Here is an 18186-nt window from a genome sequence, read left to right as displayed (position 1 = left end):
GATTTTTTATGTGGAATTTTGCTTCTTTTTTTTTTCCCTTACAGCGCATTGTGTTCTGCCTCCTGATTGGCTGTAGACCATTGTCAATCAGTCTCGTGCCGTGTCTCCTGTACAGTACAGAATGTGTTCAGCTTGTCAAATTTACATACAGTGGGGCAAAAAAGTATTTAGTCAGCCACTGATTGTGCAAGTTCCCCCACTTAAAATGATGACAGAGGTCAGTAATTTGCACCAGAGGTACACTTCAACTGTGAGACACAGAATGTGAAAAAAAAATCCATGAATCCACATGGTAGGATTTGTAAAGGATTTATTGGTAAATCAGGGTGGAAAATAAGTATTTGGTCACCTCAAACAAGGAAAATCTCTGGCTCTCACAGACCTGTAACGTCTTCTGTAAGAAGCTTTTCTGTCCCCCACTCGTTACCTGTATGAATGGCACCTGTTTGAACTCATCATCTGTATAAAAGACACCTGTCCACAGCCTCAAACAGTCAGACTCCAAACTCCGCCATGGCCAAGACCAAAGAGCTTTCGAAGGACACCAGGAAAAGTATTGTAGACCTGCACCAGACTGGGAAGAGTGAATCTACAATAGGCAAGCAGCTTGGTGTGAAAAAATCAACTGTGGGAGCAATCATCAGAAAATGGAAGACATACAAGACCACTGATAATCTCCCTCGATCTGGGGCTCCACGCAAGGTCTCATCCCGTGGGGTCAAAATGATGATGAGAACGGTGAGCAAAGATCCCAGAACCACACGGGGGGACCTGGTGAATGACCTGCAGAGAGCTGGGACCAAAGTAACAAAGGTCACCATCAGTAACACACTACAACGGCAGGGAATCAAATCCCGCAGTGCCAGACGTGTTCCGCTGCTGAAGCCAGTGCATGTCCAGGCCCGTCTGAAGTTTGCCAGAGAGCACATGGATGATACAGCAGAGGATTGGGAGAATGTCATGTGGTCAGATGAAACCAAAGTAGAACTTTTTGGTATAAACTCAACTCGTCGTGTTTGGAGGAAGAAGAATACTGAGTTGCATCCCAAGAACACCATACCTACTGTGAAGCATGGGGGTGGAAACATCATGCTATGGGGCTGTTTTTCTGCCAAGGGGACAGGACGACTGATCCGTGTTAAGGACAGAATGAATGGGGCCATGTATCGTGAGATTTTGAGCCAAAACCTCCTTCCATCAGTGAGAACTTTGAAGATGAAACGAGGCTGGGTCTTCCAACATGACAATGATCCAAAACACACCGCCCGGGCAACAAAGGAGTGGCTCCGTAAGAAGCATTTGAAAGTCCTGGAGTGGCCTAGCCAGTCTCCAGACCTCAACCCCATAGAAAATCTGTGGCGGGAGTTGAAAGTCCGTGTTGCTCGGCGACAGCCCCAAAACATCACTGCTCTCGAGAAGATCTGCATGGAGGAATGGGCCAAAATACCAGCTACTGTGTGTGCAAACCTGGTAAAGACCTATAGTAAACGTTTGACCTCTGTTATTGCCAACAAAGGTTATGTTACAAAGTATTGAGTTGTATTTTTGTTATTGACCAAATACTTATTTTCCACCCTGATTTACCAATAAATTCTTTACAAATCCTACCATGTGGATTCATGGATTTATTTTTCACATTCTGTCTCTCACAGTTGAAGTGTACCTCTGGTGCAAATTACTGACCTCTGTCATCATTTTAGGTGGGGGAACTTGCACAATCGGTGGCTGACTAAATACTTTTTTGCCCCACTGTAAATCTTCGATCGCTGGCAGTGTGACTCTGAAGTGCTGCAGTGTGTGTTTGTAAGTTTTCTCCCCAACAAACAACAATGTCGACGAAACGTTTTGCACCGTCGAAGGCCCCTGTTGGTTCCTTTGGTTTCATTCTATAATACTGGACTTATTTTTCTACGAAGGTTTGCACTTTGAGAGTTTAAACAAGAGAGAAAAGTGTGAAAATGTTTGTGCCTGTCTGAGAAAAGTGTATAAAGTGTGTAGTGAGGGGTTTTACAAACGTCTATAGTAATTGTAAAAAATAAAGCTGGCTACTTATTGGATTTCACCTCTCACGGGTTATTTGTGGAACTTAACTCCCACGATAAACAAGGGACCGCTGTAATTTGTAACAAAGAAATCAAACCATGTCCATAAATTATGTGTAATACTGAGAAATGACACAGGTAAAAAGTATTGAACACATGAAGAAAGGGAGGTGCAAAAAGGCATGGAAAGTCGTGACACTACCTAAAATAATCTATAAGTAATTACAAAACAAATTAATATCAGCTGGTTTGGTCCCAATTGATGGCCTCTGAAAAGGTGTCACACAAGAAACATGTCATGATGGGTAAAACACCTTTGCAATCTTATTGTTGCAAAACATACTGATGACATTTCTGACAATTTCTAAACTACTGGAGTTTTCAGTCGGCGCTGCTGTGGCTATAATCTGGAAGTGGAGAGAGCTGCTCCTTGCAAGACTTCAGACAGAGGAGTTAAAGCGCCAAGGACTGCTTGCAGAGAACTACAGAAAGACCTAGAATCAGCACATACAATTGTTTAAATAAAATGTAATAAAAAAATAAATAATAATGCGCTCACCTGACTGGCCTGTATGCACGCTCACCACGCAAGGCTCCATTGCTGAAGAGAAAGCTGTTTACCATTTGCTCTACATTTAGACAAGCCTGTGAAATACTTGGAGAATATAGTCTGGTCAGATGAGACCAAAATGAACTCTTAAGACCATGTTTGGAGGTCAAAAGGCATTGTCTATAGTTGTAGGGGAAAAAAGGAACATCGAAACTGAACTTATTTTCCGAGATTTGTTGAAAGACTCTTTTAAAATCTTTACAAAGGGACCAATACAGCATGTTAACATGTTTAATGTTATGTATTTTCTTCTATTTGATCTCAAAAAGCTCCTAAAACAGTCAGTGATCACTGTTGACCTCCCTCGGCTTTTATTACCGCTAATCATTTATTTAAGCTCAGTTTTTAAAACCTTAGGATGTAACTACAGCCCAGCCCATGCAGCAGTATATGAATGACTAACCTCGTATTGTGGATGGATTATCTCAGTTGTTCTCCTGGCTGAAGTTTGGTCCTTTTACAGCATCCTGCCATGCGATTACATTTGTTCCTGACCACCGAGAACACTCACTTTAACTTTTATCCAGTGGGAAAAAAGTTAGCTTGTTTATATTATGCTAACATAGCTGTGTCGCTAGCGGTCACGTAGCACATCATTATATACCAGCTAGCCCAACTTCAGTAACCCTACAAACGTCACTGCTGTTTAGTTTTCTGTCTTCATTTATGTTGGAAGTGATAGCAGAGCTGTACGTTTTAATTTGTTTCCAAAGCCCCGCAGTCAGGACATGCTATATTGTATTTAGATAGAAGCTAGCGAGCTAACTCCCTGCTAACTTCTAACTCCGTTAAATGTCATAAATTCCGTTTTCATGGATGCCTGGATGTTAAACTCAATTGTTACACCTGGTAGAGCAGAACGCTGATCATTTTATTAAAGATGAAAGACTTTAGACAGTTTTTCAACTCTCAGTAATGCCACAGTGATCGTTTGATATATGGACCTGCAGCGGAGTTTAGGCCCAGACACGGCTAGTGACGTCAGACTGAACGACCGGATCGCAAGATAATAACCACTCCTGTACCGATTGTGTGGGTACAATCTTTGTCTATTCAGCTGTAGCGAGCTCAGTTCTCACAGTCATGTAGGCACCAGCCTGATAATGAAGACACCAAGAGTGCGTCATGACCTTGAACACGTTTTACACTCAGTTGTTTTCTAGATCTTCACACTCATTCTTTGTTCAAGAAAGTCACAGGGACATATCAACAGTACACAGGGGTTAGATCATTACAAACACAGTTTGTATAGTTTTCTACATGGATATGAATGAATGTTGAAATCCCATATTCTTTAAATCACCTGAAGAGTGGAATTATATATTTTAATTATTTAAACTGACGAATCTCAAGTAAAACCAGAGCATTTGCACATCCATTCTACTTTGCTGTGTGTGTGTGTGTGTGTGTGTGTGTGTGTGATGAATAATGAACTGCCAGTTTAAGAGTTTTATTTAAGAAACCTGTTTCAGTGCCAAGAAAACCTATACAAACTAAAAACAGAGGAAAATAGGTTTGATTTGCTGAAAGATGGGAGAATCCATGACACACGGGTCAATGGTTTCAGTTTTAATCACCAGTCACCAAATGCAAAGATTTGAACCACCTGTCTGCTGAAGACAAATGCAGCAATGAATGCAGCAACCCTGGCTAGAAGGTACTCATTCGCACTAATAAATCCTACAAATGTAGTGTGTGCTATTGCATAAGCTCGCTTATTAAATCTGACAAATATTGTGCTATTGGATACTGAAGAAATTTTGAGCATGCATAAGCTCCTTTAAGAGGACAATAGAATCAATAGGGAGAGTCATCAGAAGCAAAGAACTGAAGAGTTTTATGTTGTGAGAAAAAGGCTGACATCAGGAGTAAAGATCAGTTGCACCACTGGCAGGAGAGGGAGGTGAAAAACTCTTGTGTTTCAGGGCGAGGCACAAACAGGAATTTGGCTCTGAAACAAATGCTTCCTAAGAGAACATACAAGTGACTGTGAGCGCCATGTCATGTTTGTCTTACAAACAACAACAAGTCATTATTTCTCTAAATGATATGCAAATCAACTTATATATTTTATTGTCTTTTTTTATGCATCATATTTCCATTGCAATTAAATAACCATAACGATTAGAGACTATTTCTTTCTTTATAAGTGGGCAAAAAGAATGTGGGGAAAAAATGAAAATGGATTTTTAGATCACTTTTCTCGTAGTGTGTCAGATACGTTTTTGAGCATCCCACTTTTATTTGTGGTAATTCACACTAGTTTTAATGTCTAGTTTATATGTGTTGTTTAATTCCATTCTAACAGCCACTAACTGGATCGGTCTTCGTAAGCTAGAGGAGCTGGATGTGTCTGAAAACTGCCTGACCAGTCTGTCCACAGCTGTCATGCACTGTTTGAAATCCCTGAGGCTCCTCAATGTGAGCAGGAACAAGCTGAGCACCTTCCCTGACCCCTGGGCCTGTCCACTGGTAAAAAGCCATAATTATTCCTTTCTGTTTTTTCAACACTAATATACTGCAGATGCAGTTAGCCTTGGTTTTTTCGTTTTCATTTTGATGCTGATTCTATACATTCACCCACAGAGATCAGCCTTTTAGAAGTTATGCATAGTGACACTAATATATATATTTCTGTCTTTTCCTGTGCAGAAGCAATGCAAAGCTTCTTCCAATTTGATTGAGAATCTTCCAAACACCATCTCCATCTTTTGGAGGAATCATCTGGAAGAAGTAGACTTCTCTGACAACAGTCTGAAGGAACTTCCTTCATATATCTTTGAACTGGAGGTAGGAGCACTGATGTAGATCTTTTATTAGATATATTAATATTCATCAAGATGGAAAAATCTCTTAATTAAAAAACAAGCAAACAAACGGTTGACTACTTAAAGTAGTAGCAGTGATCTGAACAACCTTCAGATGGCACTACTTCTCTGTGTTTGGCTTCATGAATCTTTTAAGTTCTGCAGTCTAAAACAAATACAGCATAAATCTGTTAGATGCAAAAATATCTGGCTCAGCCTGCAGATTATATTTGGTGCATGGATTGTAGTGCTCTTAATATAACAGTAGACAGCCAAGCTTTAAACTGCTACGATCAGTTAATAAACATTATAACATAGTTATATTACTGTATTATACTACTGTGGGTAGACTGAGTTACAGGATGGGTAAGATAAAAAATGTTAAAGGTTCTTTAGATTTATTCATTTTCATTTTATTTATTTGTAGTTATTTGTCTCACAGTTGTGACACCGTTGGTTAGACAAACTGAGGTAGAACCAGCAAATAAGGAGGCAAAAGGGAATACAATATTAGTCTTTAAAACACTTTATCCTAGATGTTCTGATAAGTCCATTCCAAAGTAGTGGCTTAATCATATTATTGTATTTTTCATACATTTGTCTGAAGACTGTTTGGTCACTGCAGTTAGCAAACTTTCCCTATTGCTTATGACCTTATTGGCATTGTTAATGATACAGTATACTTGAATCACCAGTGGGTGGCTGTACTACTGATCAGAAGGTTGGTGGATTGATCCCTGGCTCCCCGAGTCCCTATCCTTGGGCAAGATACTAACCCCAAGTTGCTCTCGGATGCATCCATCAGAGTGTGAATGTGTGTGAATGTTAGCTAGTAAGCACTTAAAGCATAGAAGAAAGTGCTTGTGTGGATGTGGCATGCTGTATTAAGTGTTTTGAGAGTAGAAAAGTGCTGTATAAGAATCAGGCCGTTTACCAGAGACCACCTTAGCCATAAACAGCCAGCTGTATTTTCCTTGGATTGAAAAAGTGAATGTGTGGTTTGCAGTATCTAATTTGTCTTCTCATTCATTGTCCTATCAGGCTGTGGTCTCTTTGAGATTGTGTGAGAATTACATTACAACACTCCCAGCCCCCAATAAGTGGAAGTGCTCTAAGCTCAAGACACTTGATCTTTCTCAAAACCATCTGGGCAAGTACGTCCTGTCATCACAAACACAACATCATTATGTACATGTATAGTCAACTGGTCCAGAGGACTCATGCTGAGTCTATCTAAGCTTTCATAACACTTCAGTGAATGAACAGAGTCGACTGATTTATTCATTAATTATTGATTTTGAATACTGTTATGAAATCTTGTTAGGTCAAGCTTTTAACTTCTATGGATAGTTTAAGCTCGTCATGTGTTTAATTGAGCTTAAGCTCAAAATATATAGATTACATCTGTCACCCTTTCATGACTTTGTTTTTACAAATGAATTGACTCAATTACTGGCATTAAAATTCAGAATGATTCAGGTTTACACTAGTTTACAACTAGATTCATGCTTTTGGTGTAAACTGTAGATATAATATGCAGTGCAAGGGGAGGGGGGGCTTCAGTGAGATTTTGCTGAAATTTCACTGAAGCACCTCAAAATGGTACAGAGTAAATTGTATGGTGCCCATGTGCTAACAAAAAAGATGAATGATAGGTATAGAAATCCTCACATGGAAATTCAACAACCTTTGCATGTAGAACTCAGCAACCACGCACACAAAGAAGCCATCACGCACGTAAGTGGGTCTGCTTTGCATACACAGCTACTTTTCATGGTCTTGTGGGTGAATACCATGGAGCCGATTTAAAGAAACAGGTAGTTAATCTACAAAAGCTGGACAGAGCCATAGGAAGTCCTTAATCCTTAGTAGGACTACTATCTCTTACTGGTATCTGCTCCTTTGTGCAAGGACTAAGATGAGGACTGCCTCCGCCCTACAAAATCACCTCCAGCAGGCCAGTATTGTGAATATCTCTGACCGGACAGAAATGACTGGCATTTTCCAATGAATACCAAAATCTGACGCAGGTATTCGTTGCCACTTGCACAGAAATTCATCAACCGTTGCACATAGAATTAAGCAACCACACGCGCAAAGAAGTCATCACACACATAACTGTGTCACGCTGTTGCAAACTGGTTTAAAGAATTTCTTCTTTCAGCCGGTCTAGAGGCCACCCCAAAATACAGCCTGTTCAGTTTCTTCCTGTGTCCAGAGGAGAAACTGCTGCTCCAACAGACCACACCATAAAAGAAGGCTGATGCCACCATAGAGTCATAGAAGGGTTTCAGGAGCTCCCTCTGCACTCCAAAACCCTGAGCCGTCTGCATAAAGCTAAACTCTCAGCCACAAGCTCACCTGGAGCCAAAGATAAGCAAGAGCCAGTCTTTCCAGGGTTTTCAGCAAGTGTGATGCCAGAATCACCAACTGTTGAGGTCTGTGGGCTTCTGAAGATAAAACCAGAGCTATTGAAAAAGTTATTCACTTCATTTGCCCACTTTGTTTCGTAACAAAACAGGAATTTAAAACTATTTCAGCTTCGTGGGTTCTGAGAGGATCTCCTCCCAGATCTAGACCAGAACCTAAAAACGTTCCTGGACAGTCTGGGGGACAACCTGGTGTCATTGAATGGGCCAAAACACAGACAGAGTTATTGTACTGGATTTGGGGGCCATCCATCAGGAACTGCCTGCAAACTCTTGCCGCATGGGGCCAGGCATCGTCCTACACTAACTCCGGAACCCAGGACCCACTGCACCAGCTTAGGCTCATACAATAGGTCGAGGGATTATACCTTTATTCTTAATAGCAGTCATTGTGCTACTGCCTACTCCATAGAGGTCTGTGCTTCCATTCATGGATACGTATCCCCAAACCATCACTGACCCACCACCAAAACTGATCAAGCTGACAGGCAGCACAACATTCTCCACAGCTTCTACTGACCCTTTCACCTCTGTTGCATATGCTCAGGATAAACCTGGTCTCATTTGGGAGAAGCACAGGATGGACCCAACGATTCTGGTATTCAATGAAAAATGCCAGTCATTTCTGATTGGTCAGAGACATTCACAACAGTGGCATACTGGAGGTCATTTTGTAGGGCTGAGGCAGTCCTCATCCTGGTCCTCCTGGCACAAAGGAGCAGATATTGCAGCACAACTAAGGGTCCATTCGTGGTCTGAAAGCTGAAGGCTCTGCCTCCCATAATACTTTTAAATATCCTAGGAACCACAAGTAAAGCAGCTGAGAGCAAACTGCTCTTCTGAGTTGTTATGGTACTATGAGGTCTTAAAGATAATGCCATCCATGTAAACATCTGGTTAGATACCATATTTCTAAGATTTCTAGGGCCAAGTAAAATAATCTCAGATTTATCTGAATATAGAAGCAGCACATTGAACATTATGCAGGTCTTTATGTCTTTTAAGATATTCCTGTAGTTTAACTAAATGGTGTGTGTTATACTGGTCCCAGCGCAAGAAAAATTAACCAGAGAGAAAGAGTCTAAAAAGTTATCAATATTATTGAAAGTAGCTGTACGTAATGATATGTTTCTGAGATGGTTATACTGATATATATAATAATAATTACATAATTATAAAAACCTAAAAACTGACACTGGTGTATAATCTGTGTTTCATTTTGTCTAGTCTTGTCTATAATCTCTGTAGAGATTTCTGAACATATAAATTTATCTTCCATTCTCAGTGATTGAGAAGACAAGAAAAGGAATAGCTGCATACAGTTTATTACTTTAACTCTGGTGAATCATCAGGGCTGTTGATTTTTAAAGTCACTGTTCTTCACACGAGTGGTCTGCTAACTGTATTTTAAAATGTGTCCATTAGAACAGAGGATAGTCCCAAATCCAGGAGACTGGCCTTCCTGACGACGTGGAACAGGAGGGACCCAGACCCAGGTAGAGGTCATTTCCCAGCTTGTGTGTGTGTGTGTGTGTGTGTGTGTGTGTGTGTGTGTGTGTGTGTGTGTACTAGTGCTGTCAGCGTTAATCTCGTTGAAATGACGTAGATGCCATAACCGCATTAACACAGCAAATCTCCTTTAGCGAGTGAGGGGCTGGACGGCACTAACGCATTGACCTCGTGCAGCCCCACGCACAGATTTGCCACGTTGACATCATTTTAACGAGATTAACGCTGACAGCACTAATATACAGCGGAACCCCGACTTACGAAATGAATTCGTTCCTGAGGGTCTTTCGTCAGTCGAAGATTTTCGTAAGTCGAAGCACCCATCGCGCCTTTTGAGTGAACGATAGGCTATAGGCTAATTGCTAACTGCAACAACAATATGTCGTTCAAATGGAACAGCGAAGCGCATGTACGAAAGCCAAGGGGGTGATTGATGATTCGGAAGGCATTGTAGGCATTCTGGGCTCAGCCAATCAGAGCCAGCGAATTTCATTACGCAGGTATTTTGCCGTAACACGGGCAGAAATATTGCCGTTAAGTGCCTTCGTAACGTGAGTTTTTCATTAAATGGGGTATTCGTAAGTCGGGGTTCCACTGTATATGTATATGTAATTATGTAGCAAAGAACTGAAAAAATCTGAATTGAATTGAGAAGTTATAGGTGACTGAGTTGATCATACAGACAATCGGTCTTAAAGGTGCACCCTGTTTATGCATCTTCTGTAAATCATACATATTTGGTGCAGCTTCCCCTGGGTATAGCCTGTGGTATGAGGTCCGGTCAACAGCATTGCCTTGTTCTAACTGCTTCAGACAATCTCTTACCCTCATCCTGTAACCACTACCTGGGTCTCTTTTTTAGGGGCTCATAAGTATTTTTGTCACTTAGCAGTGACAAAGTTTTCTTATCATAGTCCTTCTGGTTTAGCAAAGCCATGCACCAACTTTTGTCTGCCAGAAGGATGAAAATGTTGTTGTCATTACTAAGTGATGTGACTGCTTTCCTCTCCTTCATACTCATGTTGGATGCTCAGGGCTTTTCGTTGCTGAGACAGGCCGACATCCTCGGGGTGGCATCCTTGTCTCTTCTGGCCGCTGATGACACACTCTGTATTTTGCTGGTGTTTCTGTCACACAACAAGTTGGCCAAACGTCTGTTGACAAGTGTTTTCAGGTGTTTTAAGTACAAGTACCTAGCCATGCACTTTACCTTTACAAACATTTGTGAAAGAAATGGTTCTTCTAAAGAGCTGTCATTGCATACCACCACTGCAACAAGTCAGTTCCTGGAATTTCTTCCCTCTTAGATATTCCAGGATTAACTGTAAGTTGTATAATTGCAGAGTGGAAGCATTTAGCAACCACAGCAACTCAGCAATAAAGTGGCAGACGACATATACCGTATTTCCCGGACTACAAAGCGCACCTGAATATTAGCCGCACAAGCTAAAATCAGGGGAAAATCCTGTTTTGTACATACATTAGCCGCACCTGACTAAAAGCCGCAGGTGTTTCAATGTTGACTTATCATATGTAAGAGAATATGCACAAAGCGAATTGTCAGGAAAGAGATGGCTGTTTGGAGACACACCCCTTTTATTAATATTTTTAAAAACAAGTTATGGGTACATATTTGCACATGTAGTACATAACAGTAACCTACAGCACACCAGAAAAATAGATTCAGCCTACCTTTTAGGCTCAGGTGCAGTGACACGGCTTTAACAAGCAGAAAAGTCAGCCATTCACCATCTTTCTCTTCTTCCTGCGCACTAAAACCACCAAAGTCCTCTTCTCCAGTGTCGGATACGAACAGGCTCAGGATGGCTTCGTCATCCACTCTCAGCTTCTTTCCTTCGTTGTCACTTTCAAAACCAAAGAAATCCTCATTGTCAGTGTCAGAGTCGAACACCCTCAGAAGGGCCGTGGCGGTGTCCTCCTCACCATCATGCAGCAGTCCAGCCCTTCAAAATCCGTTGGTGATCGTGGATGTTTTCGCACTTTTCCACGCTGTCAGAATCCACCGGTGGAGTTGAGCATAACTTGCTTTTCGCAAGTTTATCGCCGCTGGTCATCCACGACTCCCGCTGAACGCGTAGCGCTACTTTGAAGTTTGTTTTTCGCGCTACTTGTACGGCACTATGTTGCCTGGCGGATGGACATGTGACCAACATACCACTCTTGAACCCCGATCCTTCTGCCAGGCAACGTAGTGCCGTACAACAGCGGAACAAACAAAACAAATCGTCTTACGATATCACAAAAATCATGGACAATCCATAGAAAAGCCGCACCTGACTAAAAGCCGCAGGGTTCAAAGCTTGTGCAAAAAGTAGCGGCTTATAGCCCGACAATTACGGTAGTTGCCGAGCAGCGTTGTTTATTGCTGAGGCACATGATACTGAATAGCCTCCAGTTACTCGATTGACTGAAGAGTTCAAATTCTCCTCTGGTGTTAATATCAGCGCAAACGTGTACACCTGGAGCATCATTGCCAAGACATTCCTGTAGGTGGGCCATTAGTTACCCAGTGCTTTTGTGTATGTAGTATAGTATGTGGTTAAACTGTATCTTCCTGTGTGTGTTTGAGCAAATTTGCTATCTGTGGCTCTGTTCTTTTAGTGTGTGCAATAGAGTTCCCTGATGTTCTGCGTGATTCACTGGAATTGCTCTACTTGAATGACAACCAGCTGGAATGTGTTCCCCAATCAGTCTGTGGTCTGCACAATCTCAATGAACTCTACCTCTCAAAGTAAGTTCCCCTGTCTGTCTGCCAACACCCACCTGTCCTTCCTCATATTTCACACTGTTGTTATTGATTCAATTTTTAAAAAGTTACAAACCTCAAAATTGTTTTTTTTGTTAACAATATATGGGATGTGCAGGTCAGACACTGCAGTTACAGACCAATTTTTGCGGGTGGTTTATCCTTCAAGCTCGGGTCCTCTACCAGAGGCCTAGGAGCTTGAGGGTCCTGCGCAGTATCTTAGCTGTTCCCAGGACTGCGCTCTTCTGGACAGAGATCTCCGATGTTATTCCCGGGATCTGCTGGAGCCACTCGCCTAGCTTGGGAGTCACCGCACCTAGTGCTCCGATTACCACGGGGACCACTGTTACCTTCACCCTCCACATCCTCTCGAGCTCTTCTCTGAGCCCTTGGTATTTCTCCAGCTTCTCGTGTTCCTTCTTCCTGATGTTGCTGTCATTCGAAACCGCTACATCGATCACTACGGCCGTCTTCTTCTGTTTGTCTACCACCACTATGTCCGGTTGGTTAGCCACCACCGTAGTCAAAGGAGCTTGCAAAGAAAAGCGTCTGGACTTCTTTAAGTTGCTTGAAGACGTTTCACCTCTCATCCGAGAAGCTTCTTCAGTTCTAAGGTCAAATGGTGGAGAGTCCCAGATATAAACCTAGTGGGAGAGACCCCCCACAGAGGGACAAAAGGACCCCCTGATGATCCTCTAATCGCCTGAGCCAAGGTGTGAAACTGGGTGTGGGTCCCAATCAGCCAGAGTTTCGGGTGTGTTCATTGTGAAACCTGGCCCCACCTTATCATGCGAATTCCTGAGGTCAGATGGCCCAGGATGTGAGTGGGCGTTAAGGCGTCTGGGAGGGATCTCAAAACTGGATTATAGATGGCAGAGAGTTGGTGTCGTAAACCCCCGCCTCTGTTCAAAGATGGTCGCTCACAGTGCACATAGATGCTTCTTTCACTCCTCTTTCAAACCATCTGTCCTCTCTGTCCAAAATGTGAACATTGGCATCCTCGAAAGAGTGACCTTTGTCCTTAAGATGCAGATGGACTGCTGAGTCTTGTCCTGTGGAGGTGGCTCTTCTGTGTTGTGCCATGCGCTTGTGAAGTGGCTGTTTGGTCTCTCCAATGTAGAGGTCTGAGCATTCCTCGCTGCACTGTACAGCATACACCACATTGTTAAGTTTGTGTTTTGGCGTTTTGTCTTTCGGGTGAACCAGTTTCTGTTCTGGTTGCTGGGTCTGAAATACAGTGTTTCTCAGACACTCACATCCTGGGCCATTTTCCCTCAGGAATTCGCATAAGGGTGGGGCCAGGTTTCACAATGAACACACCCGAAACTCTGGCTGATTGGGACCCACGCCCAGTTACACACCTTGGCTCAGGCGATTAGAGGATCATCAGGGGGTCCTTTTGTCCCTCTGTGGGGGGTTTCTCCCACTAGGTTTATATCTGGGACTCTCCACCATTTGACCTTAGAACTGAAGCAGCTTCTCGGATGAGAGGTGAAACGTCTTCAAGCAACTTAAAGAAGTCCAGACGCTTTTCTTTGACTACGATGACCTGGATGACTGAGAACCTTCACAGACATTTAGCCACCACCATTTTGTCCGTCTGTATCTGGAAGTCCCACAGGATCTTAGCTCGGTCATTCTCCACCACCCTTGGGGGCATCTCCCATTTTGACCTCGGGACTTCCAGGTTATACTCGGCACAGATGTTCCTGTACACTATGCCGGCCACTTGGTTATGGCGTTCCATGTATGCCTTGCCTGCTAGCATCTTGCACCCTGCTGTTATGTGCTGGATTGTCTCTGGGGCATCTTTACACAGCCTGCACCTGGGGTCTTGCCTGGTGTGATAGACCCCAGCCTCTATGGATCTTGTGCTCAGAGCTTGTTCTTGTGCTGCCATGATTAGTGCCTCTGTGCTGTCTTTCAGTCCAGCTTTGTCCAGCCACTGGTAGGATTTCTGGATATCAGCCACCTCCTCTATCTGCCGGTGGTACATACCGTGCAGGGGCCTGTCCTTCCATGATGGTTCCTCGTTTCCCTCCTCTTTCTTGGGTTTCTGCTGCCTGAGGTATTCACTGAGCACTCGGTCAGTTGGGGCCATCTTCCCAATGTATTCTTGGATGTTCGTTGTCTCATCCTGGACTGTTGTGCTGACACTCACCAGTCCCCGGCCCCCTTCCTTCCGGTTAGCGTACAGCCTCAGGGTGCTGGACTTGGGGTGAAACCCTCCATGCATGGTAAGGAGCTTTCTTGTCTTTATGTCAGTGGCTTCTATCTCCTCCTTTGGCCAGCCTATTACCCCAGCAGGGTACCTGATCACGGGCAGGGCGTACGTGTTGATGGCCCGGATCTTGTTCTTACCGTTCAGCTGACTCCTCAGGACTTGCCTGACCCTCTGCAGGTACTTGGTGGTTGCAGCTTTTCTAGCGGCCTCTTCATGCGGGATCCCCAGGTACTTGTAACTGTCCTCTATGTCTGCAATGTTGCCTTCTGGTAGTTCAATCCCCTCAGTTCTGACTACCTTCCCTCTCTTTGTTACCATCCGACTACACTTCTCCAGTCCGAACGACATTCCAATGTCATTGCTGTATAGCCTGGTAGTATGGATCAGTGAATCGATGTCTCGTTCACTCTTGGCATACAGCTTGATGTCATCCATGTACAGGAGGTGGCTGACAACTGCTCCGTTCCGTAGTCGGTATCCGTAGCCAGTCTTGTTAATGATCTCACTGAGGGGGTTCAGGCCTATGCAGAACAGCAGTGGGGACAGAGCATCTCCTTGGTAGATCCCGCACTTGATGGTGACTTGTGCTATGGGCTTGGAGTTGGCCTCTAGTGTTGTACGCCACATCCCCATTGAGTTCCTGATGAAGGCTCTTAGGGTCCCATTGATCTTGTACTATTCTAGGCATTCCAGGATCCAGCTGTGGGGCATTGAGTCATAGGCCTTCTTGTAATCAATCCAGGCAGTACACAGGTTGGTCAGTCTGGTCTTGCAGTCTCGGCTGACTGTCCTGTCTACCAGTAGCTGGTGTTTTGCGCCTCTGGTATTCTTGCCAATTCCTTTCTGTGTCCCGCTCATGTATTGACCCATGTGCCTGTTCATCTTAACCGATATGATGCCTGACAGGAGCTTCCATGTAGTACTGAGGCAGGTTATTGGTCGGTAGTTGGAGGGGACCGGTCCCTTCTTGGGGTCCTTGGGGATCAGGACCGTCCGACCTTCGGTTAGCCATTCCGGTGTCTCTCGTCAACTAGCAGCTGGTTCATTTGTGCTGCCAGACGCTCGTGGAGTGCAGTCAGCTTCTTCAGCCAGTAGGCGTGAACCATGTTGGGCCCTGGTGCTGTCCAACTCTTCATACTGGAGACCCTTTCTTGGATATCTGCCACTGTGATGGTTACTGACCCTGTTCAGGGAGGTCGCTGTGGTCTGCCCTCAGATCCACTAGCCACTGAGCATTGCCGTTATGGGTTGCGTCCTTCTCCCATATGCTCTTCCAGTATTGCTCCGTCTCCAGCCTTGGTGGTGCTGTTCTCTTATTGTTCCCTTGCCACTGGGAGTACACCTTTGCTGGTTCTGTGGAGAACAGCTGGTTTATTTTCCTGCCTTCTATCTCTCTGGTGTACCTCCTCAAGCGGCTGGCCAAGGCTGTGAGTCTTTGCTTGGCAGTTTCCAAGGCCTCAGGTATGGACAGCTTGCTGTATTTTTTATGCACCTTCTTTGTCGCACCTTTCTGCAGCTCCGTTAGTTGGCTAACCTCCCTCCGTGCTACTTTGATCTTGCCCTCTAGCCTCCTTCTCCATGGAGGGTACTGCCCCTTGTGGCTGTTCAACTTGTAGCCAAGCATCTCACTGATCACTGCTGCCGTATTGTAGATCAGCTTGTTAGTGTCGGTAATCGTGGTTGTAGGTATTGCCCGTAGTGCTGCATTAACATCATCTAGCAGACCTTCTGAGGGTACTTCACGTAATCTTGGTAACCGGCTACGGGGGATCCAGGTTTCAAGCTTGGCCATGATCCTATCTTTCAGGTCAGTTCCTCTCGCACTCAACGATCCTTCTCCTATCGCACTTGGGGCTATGTACCCAATCTCGGGTGGGGGTGATGATATCTCCCCCCTGACCTGGCGTCCTGACTCCTCCTTGCCGTAGCATTTGTATTGCCCTCTTTTTGCTCCACACATGAATCCAGTTCTCCTCCTACAGCTGTTTCTAGTTGTTTCATCCAAACAGCAAATTTCTCAATGTCATTTATTCTGAAGAATGTTTTTTCTATATATTTGGACTTTCACAGGGGGATTCAGTGGCCCATTAGGTTCTATCGTTGATGTTTCTTATCTATCTATCTACACATTTATATATGTATACATGTGTATATATATGTGTGTGTGTGTATATGACTAATCTGACTAATGTAGTTTCTCTGGAATCAGTAATCCTGGAATCCGGGAGCTTCCAACAGAGCTTGGTCAGCTCTCCAGTCTGTGGCAGCTGGACATCGAAGACCTCAACATTACTAATGTTCCACATGAAATAAGAAAAGAAGGTATTTCCACCTGCATTTTCTGTTCAATGACTGTGCCTAATCGAGGGGTTTGTATGTGCCGGCTTCTTTTTTTGGTTTTTTGTTTATAGTCTGTTGTTCATAACATTTATATTGGTTCTTACCTCATCATATATTGCCTTACAAACACATGCAAGGAGTAAAAATTCAAAATTACTTTTTTTAAAAATGTACATGAACAATTAAAAAAGTTAGCATAAGTTCTAAGCATTGCATTTAAAAGTAAATTGAAGTGTGCTGGGTTTGTTGCCAGCTGTTATTTCCTGTCATTGTGAGATGTGATCATATTCTCTAACGCTGGTATCGCAGGTCCTGCATCGGTCCTGGCTTTCCTCCGGGCACAGCTTCGAAAAGCAGAGCGTTGTAAACTGTTAAAGATGCTGGTGATTGGTCCACCACGGCAGGGCAAGTCAGCCCTCCTTGAGGCTCTGCAGACTGGCAAAGCCTCCCCCTTCACCCCAGCAGAATGTAGCATCTCCACCTCTGTCTGGGAGCTGGATAAACCTAGTGGAGGCAAGAACAAAGTGAGGGAAACAGACATTACGTAGTATTTATGCACGCACACACAGATATTTCTATTAATCATTTTATGACCCTTATATGGTCTAAATTTTAGAGATAAAAAAATCTACACATTGCACTGTGGTCAGGGACCCCTGCAACTACTCGATTACGCTCTTAAGCAAGGACAAACATCTCTCCACTCAAAGTCAGTTTGCATCTTTGTGGAGAAGGATTCATACTGTGCTATGATTAGCTTAAACACTACCATGAAAGAAAATCATTTCTGACATGACAAGAAATTCTTTGGACTGTTAAACCAAAGGGGTTGGGGTGGGTACAAAAATACATAATCACCTATTCTCAAATTCAGTTCATGCTTTAAAGTTGACCTAGCTCTCATTTTGCTGCCCACAGAAAGACTCTGTGATTTTCAATGTGTGGGACATTGGTGGTCAGGCCAGCATGTCCACAGTGAATCAGTGTTTCTTTACTGATAAGGCTTTGTATGTGGTCATCTGGAACCTTGCAATGGGAGAGGAAGCTGTGGCCAACCTGCAGACATGGCTGCTCAACATAGAGGTAATTTTTTTCTTTATTGCAATAGTGAGAGATATGACAATTCACACAGGATGTTTAGGCTGGAGGCGCATGAGGGAGATTTGTGTAAAAGTGTGGATGTCATAGAGCAGCAATATGTAGGAACATGTGTAATCTCTGCTGAGCATGGCGTGGAAGTCCAGAGGTCGAAATTAGATACCCCTCCGAGGGTAGCTGAGAATAACCAGACTAAGATTCTGTGGGACTTGCAGATCCAGATGGGCAAACTGGTGATGGCTAACCAACCGGACATAGTAGTAGTGGTGGACAAGCAGAGGAAGAAGGGTGTAGTAATAGATATAATAGCTATACCACGTGATAGCAACAGCAGGAAGAAGGAACATAAGGGCTGAGAGA

General features: G+C 43.7%; 1 protein-coding gene across 2 annotated transcripts in view; it reads left to right on the top strand.

Moving 5' to 3' along the window:
* The window catches only part of lrrk1 (leucine-rich repeat kinase 1), an 86876-nt gene that overhangs the window by 22081 nt on the left and 46609 nt on the right, over window positions 1-18186 (top strand). For both annotated transcript variants that reach the window (XM_080884373.1, XM_080884374.1), the window contains 8 exons: window positions 4961-5124; window positions 5305-5442; window positions 6501-6613; window positions 9314-9384; window positions 12020-12149; window positions 16598-16710; window positions 17038-17252; window positions 17647-17811. In XM_080884373.1, coding sequence (XP_080740499.1) covers window positions 4961-5124; window positions 5305-5442; window positions 6501-6613; window positions 9314-9384; window positions 12020-12149; window positions 16598-16710; window positions 17038-17252; window positions 17647-17811 — 1109 coding nt within the window. The remainder of the gene's footprint in view (window positions 1-4960; window positions 5125-5304; window positions 5443-6500; window positions 6614-9313; window positions 9385-12019; window positions 12150-16597; window positions 16711-17037; window positions 17253-17646; window positions 17812-18186) is intronic.

The sequence above is a fragment of the Rhamphochromis sp. 'chilingali' genome (assembly GCF_963969265.1).
Source record: "Rhamphochromis sp. 'chilingali' genome assembly, chromosome: 6".
NCBI classification, from domain to species: Eukaryota; Metazoa; Chordata; class Actinopteri; order Cichliformes; family Cichlidae; genus Rhamphochromis; species Rhamphochromis sp. 'chilingali'.
The sequence above is the reverse complement of the archived record's forward strand: the minus strand, read 5'-3'. Positions and strand labels throughout refer to the sequence as shown.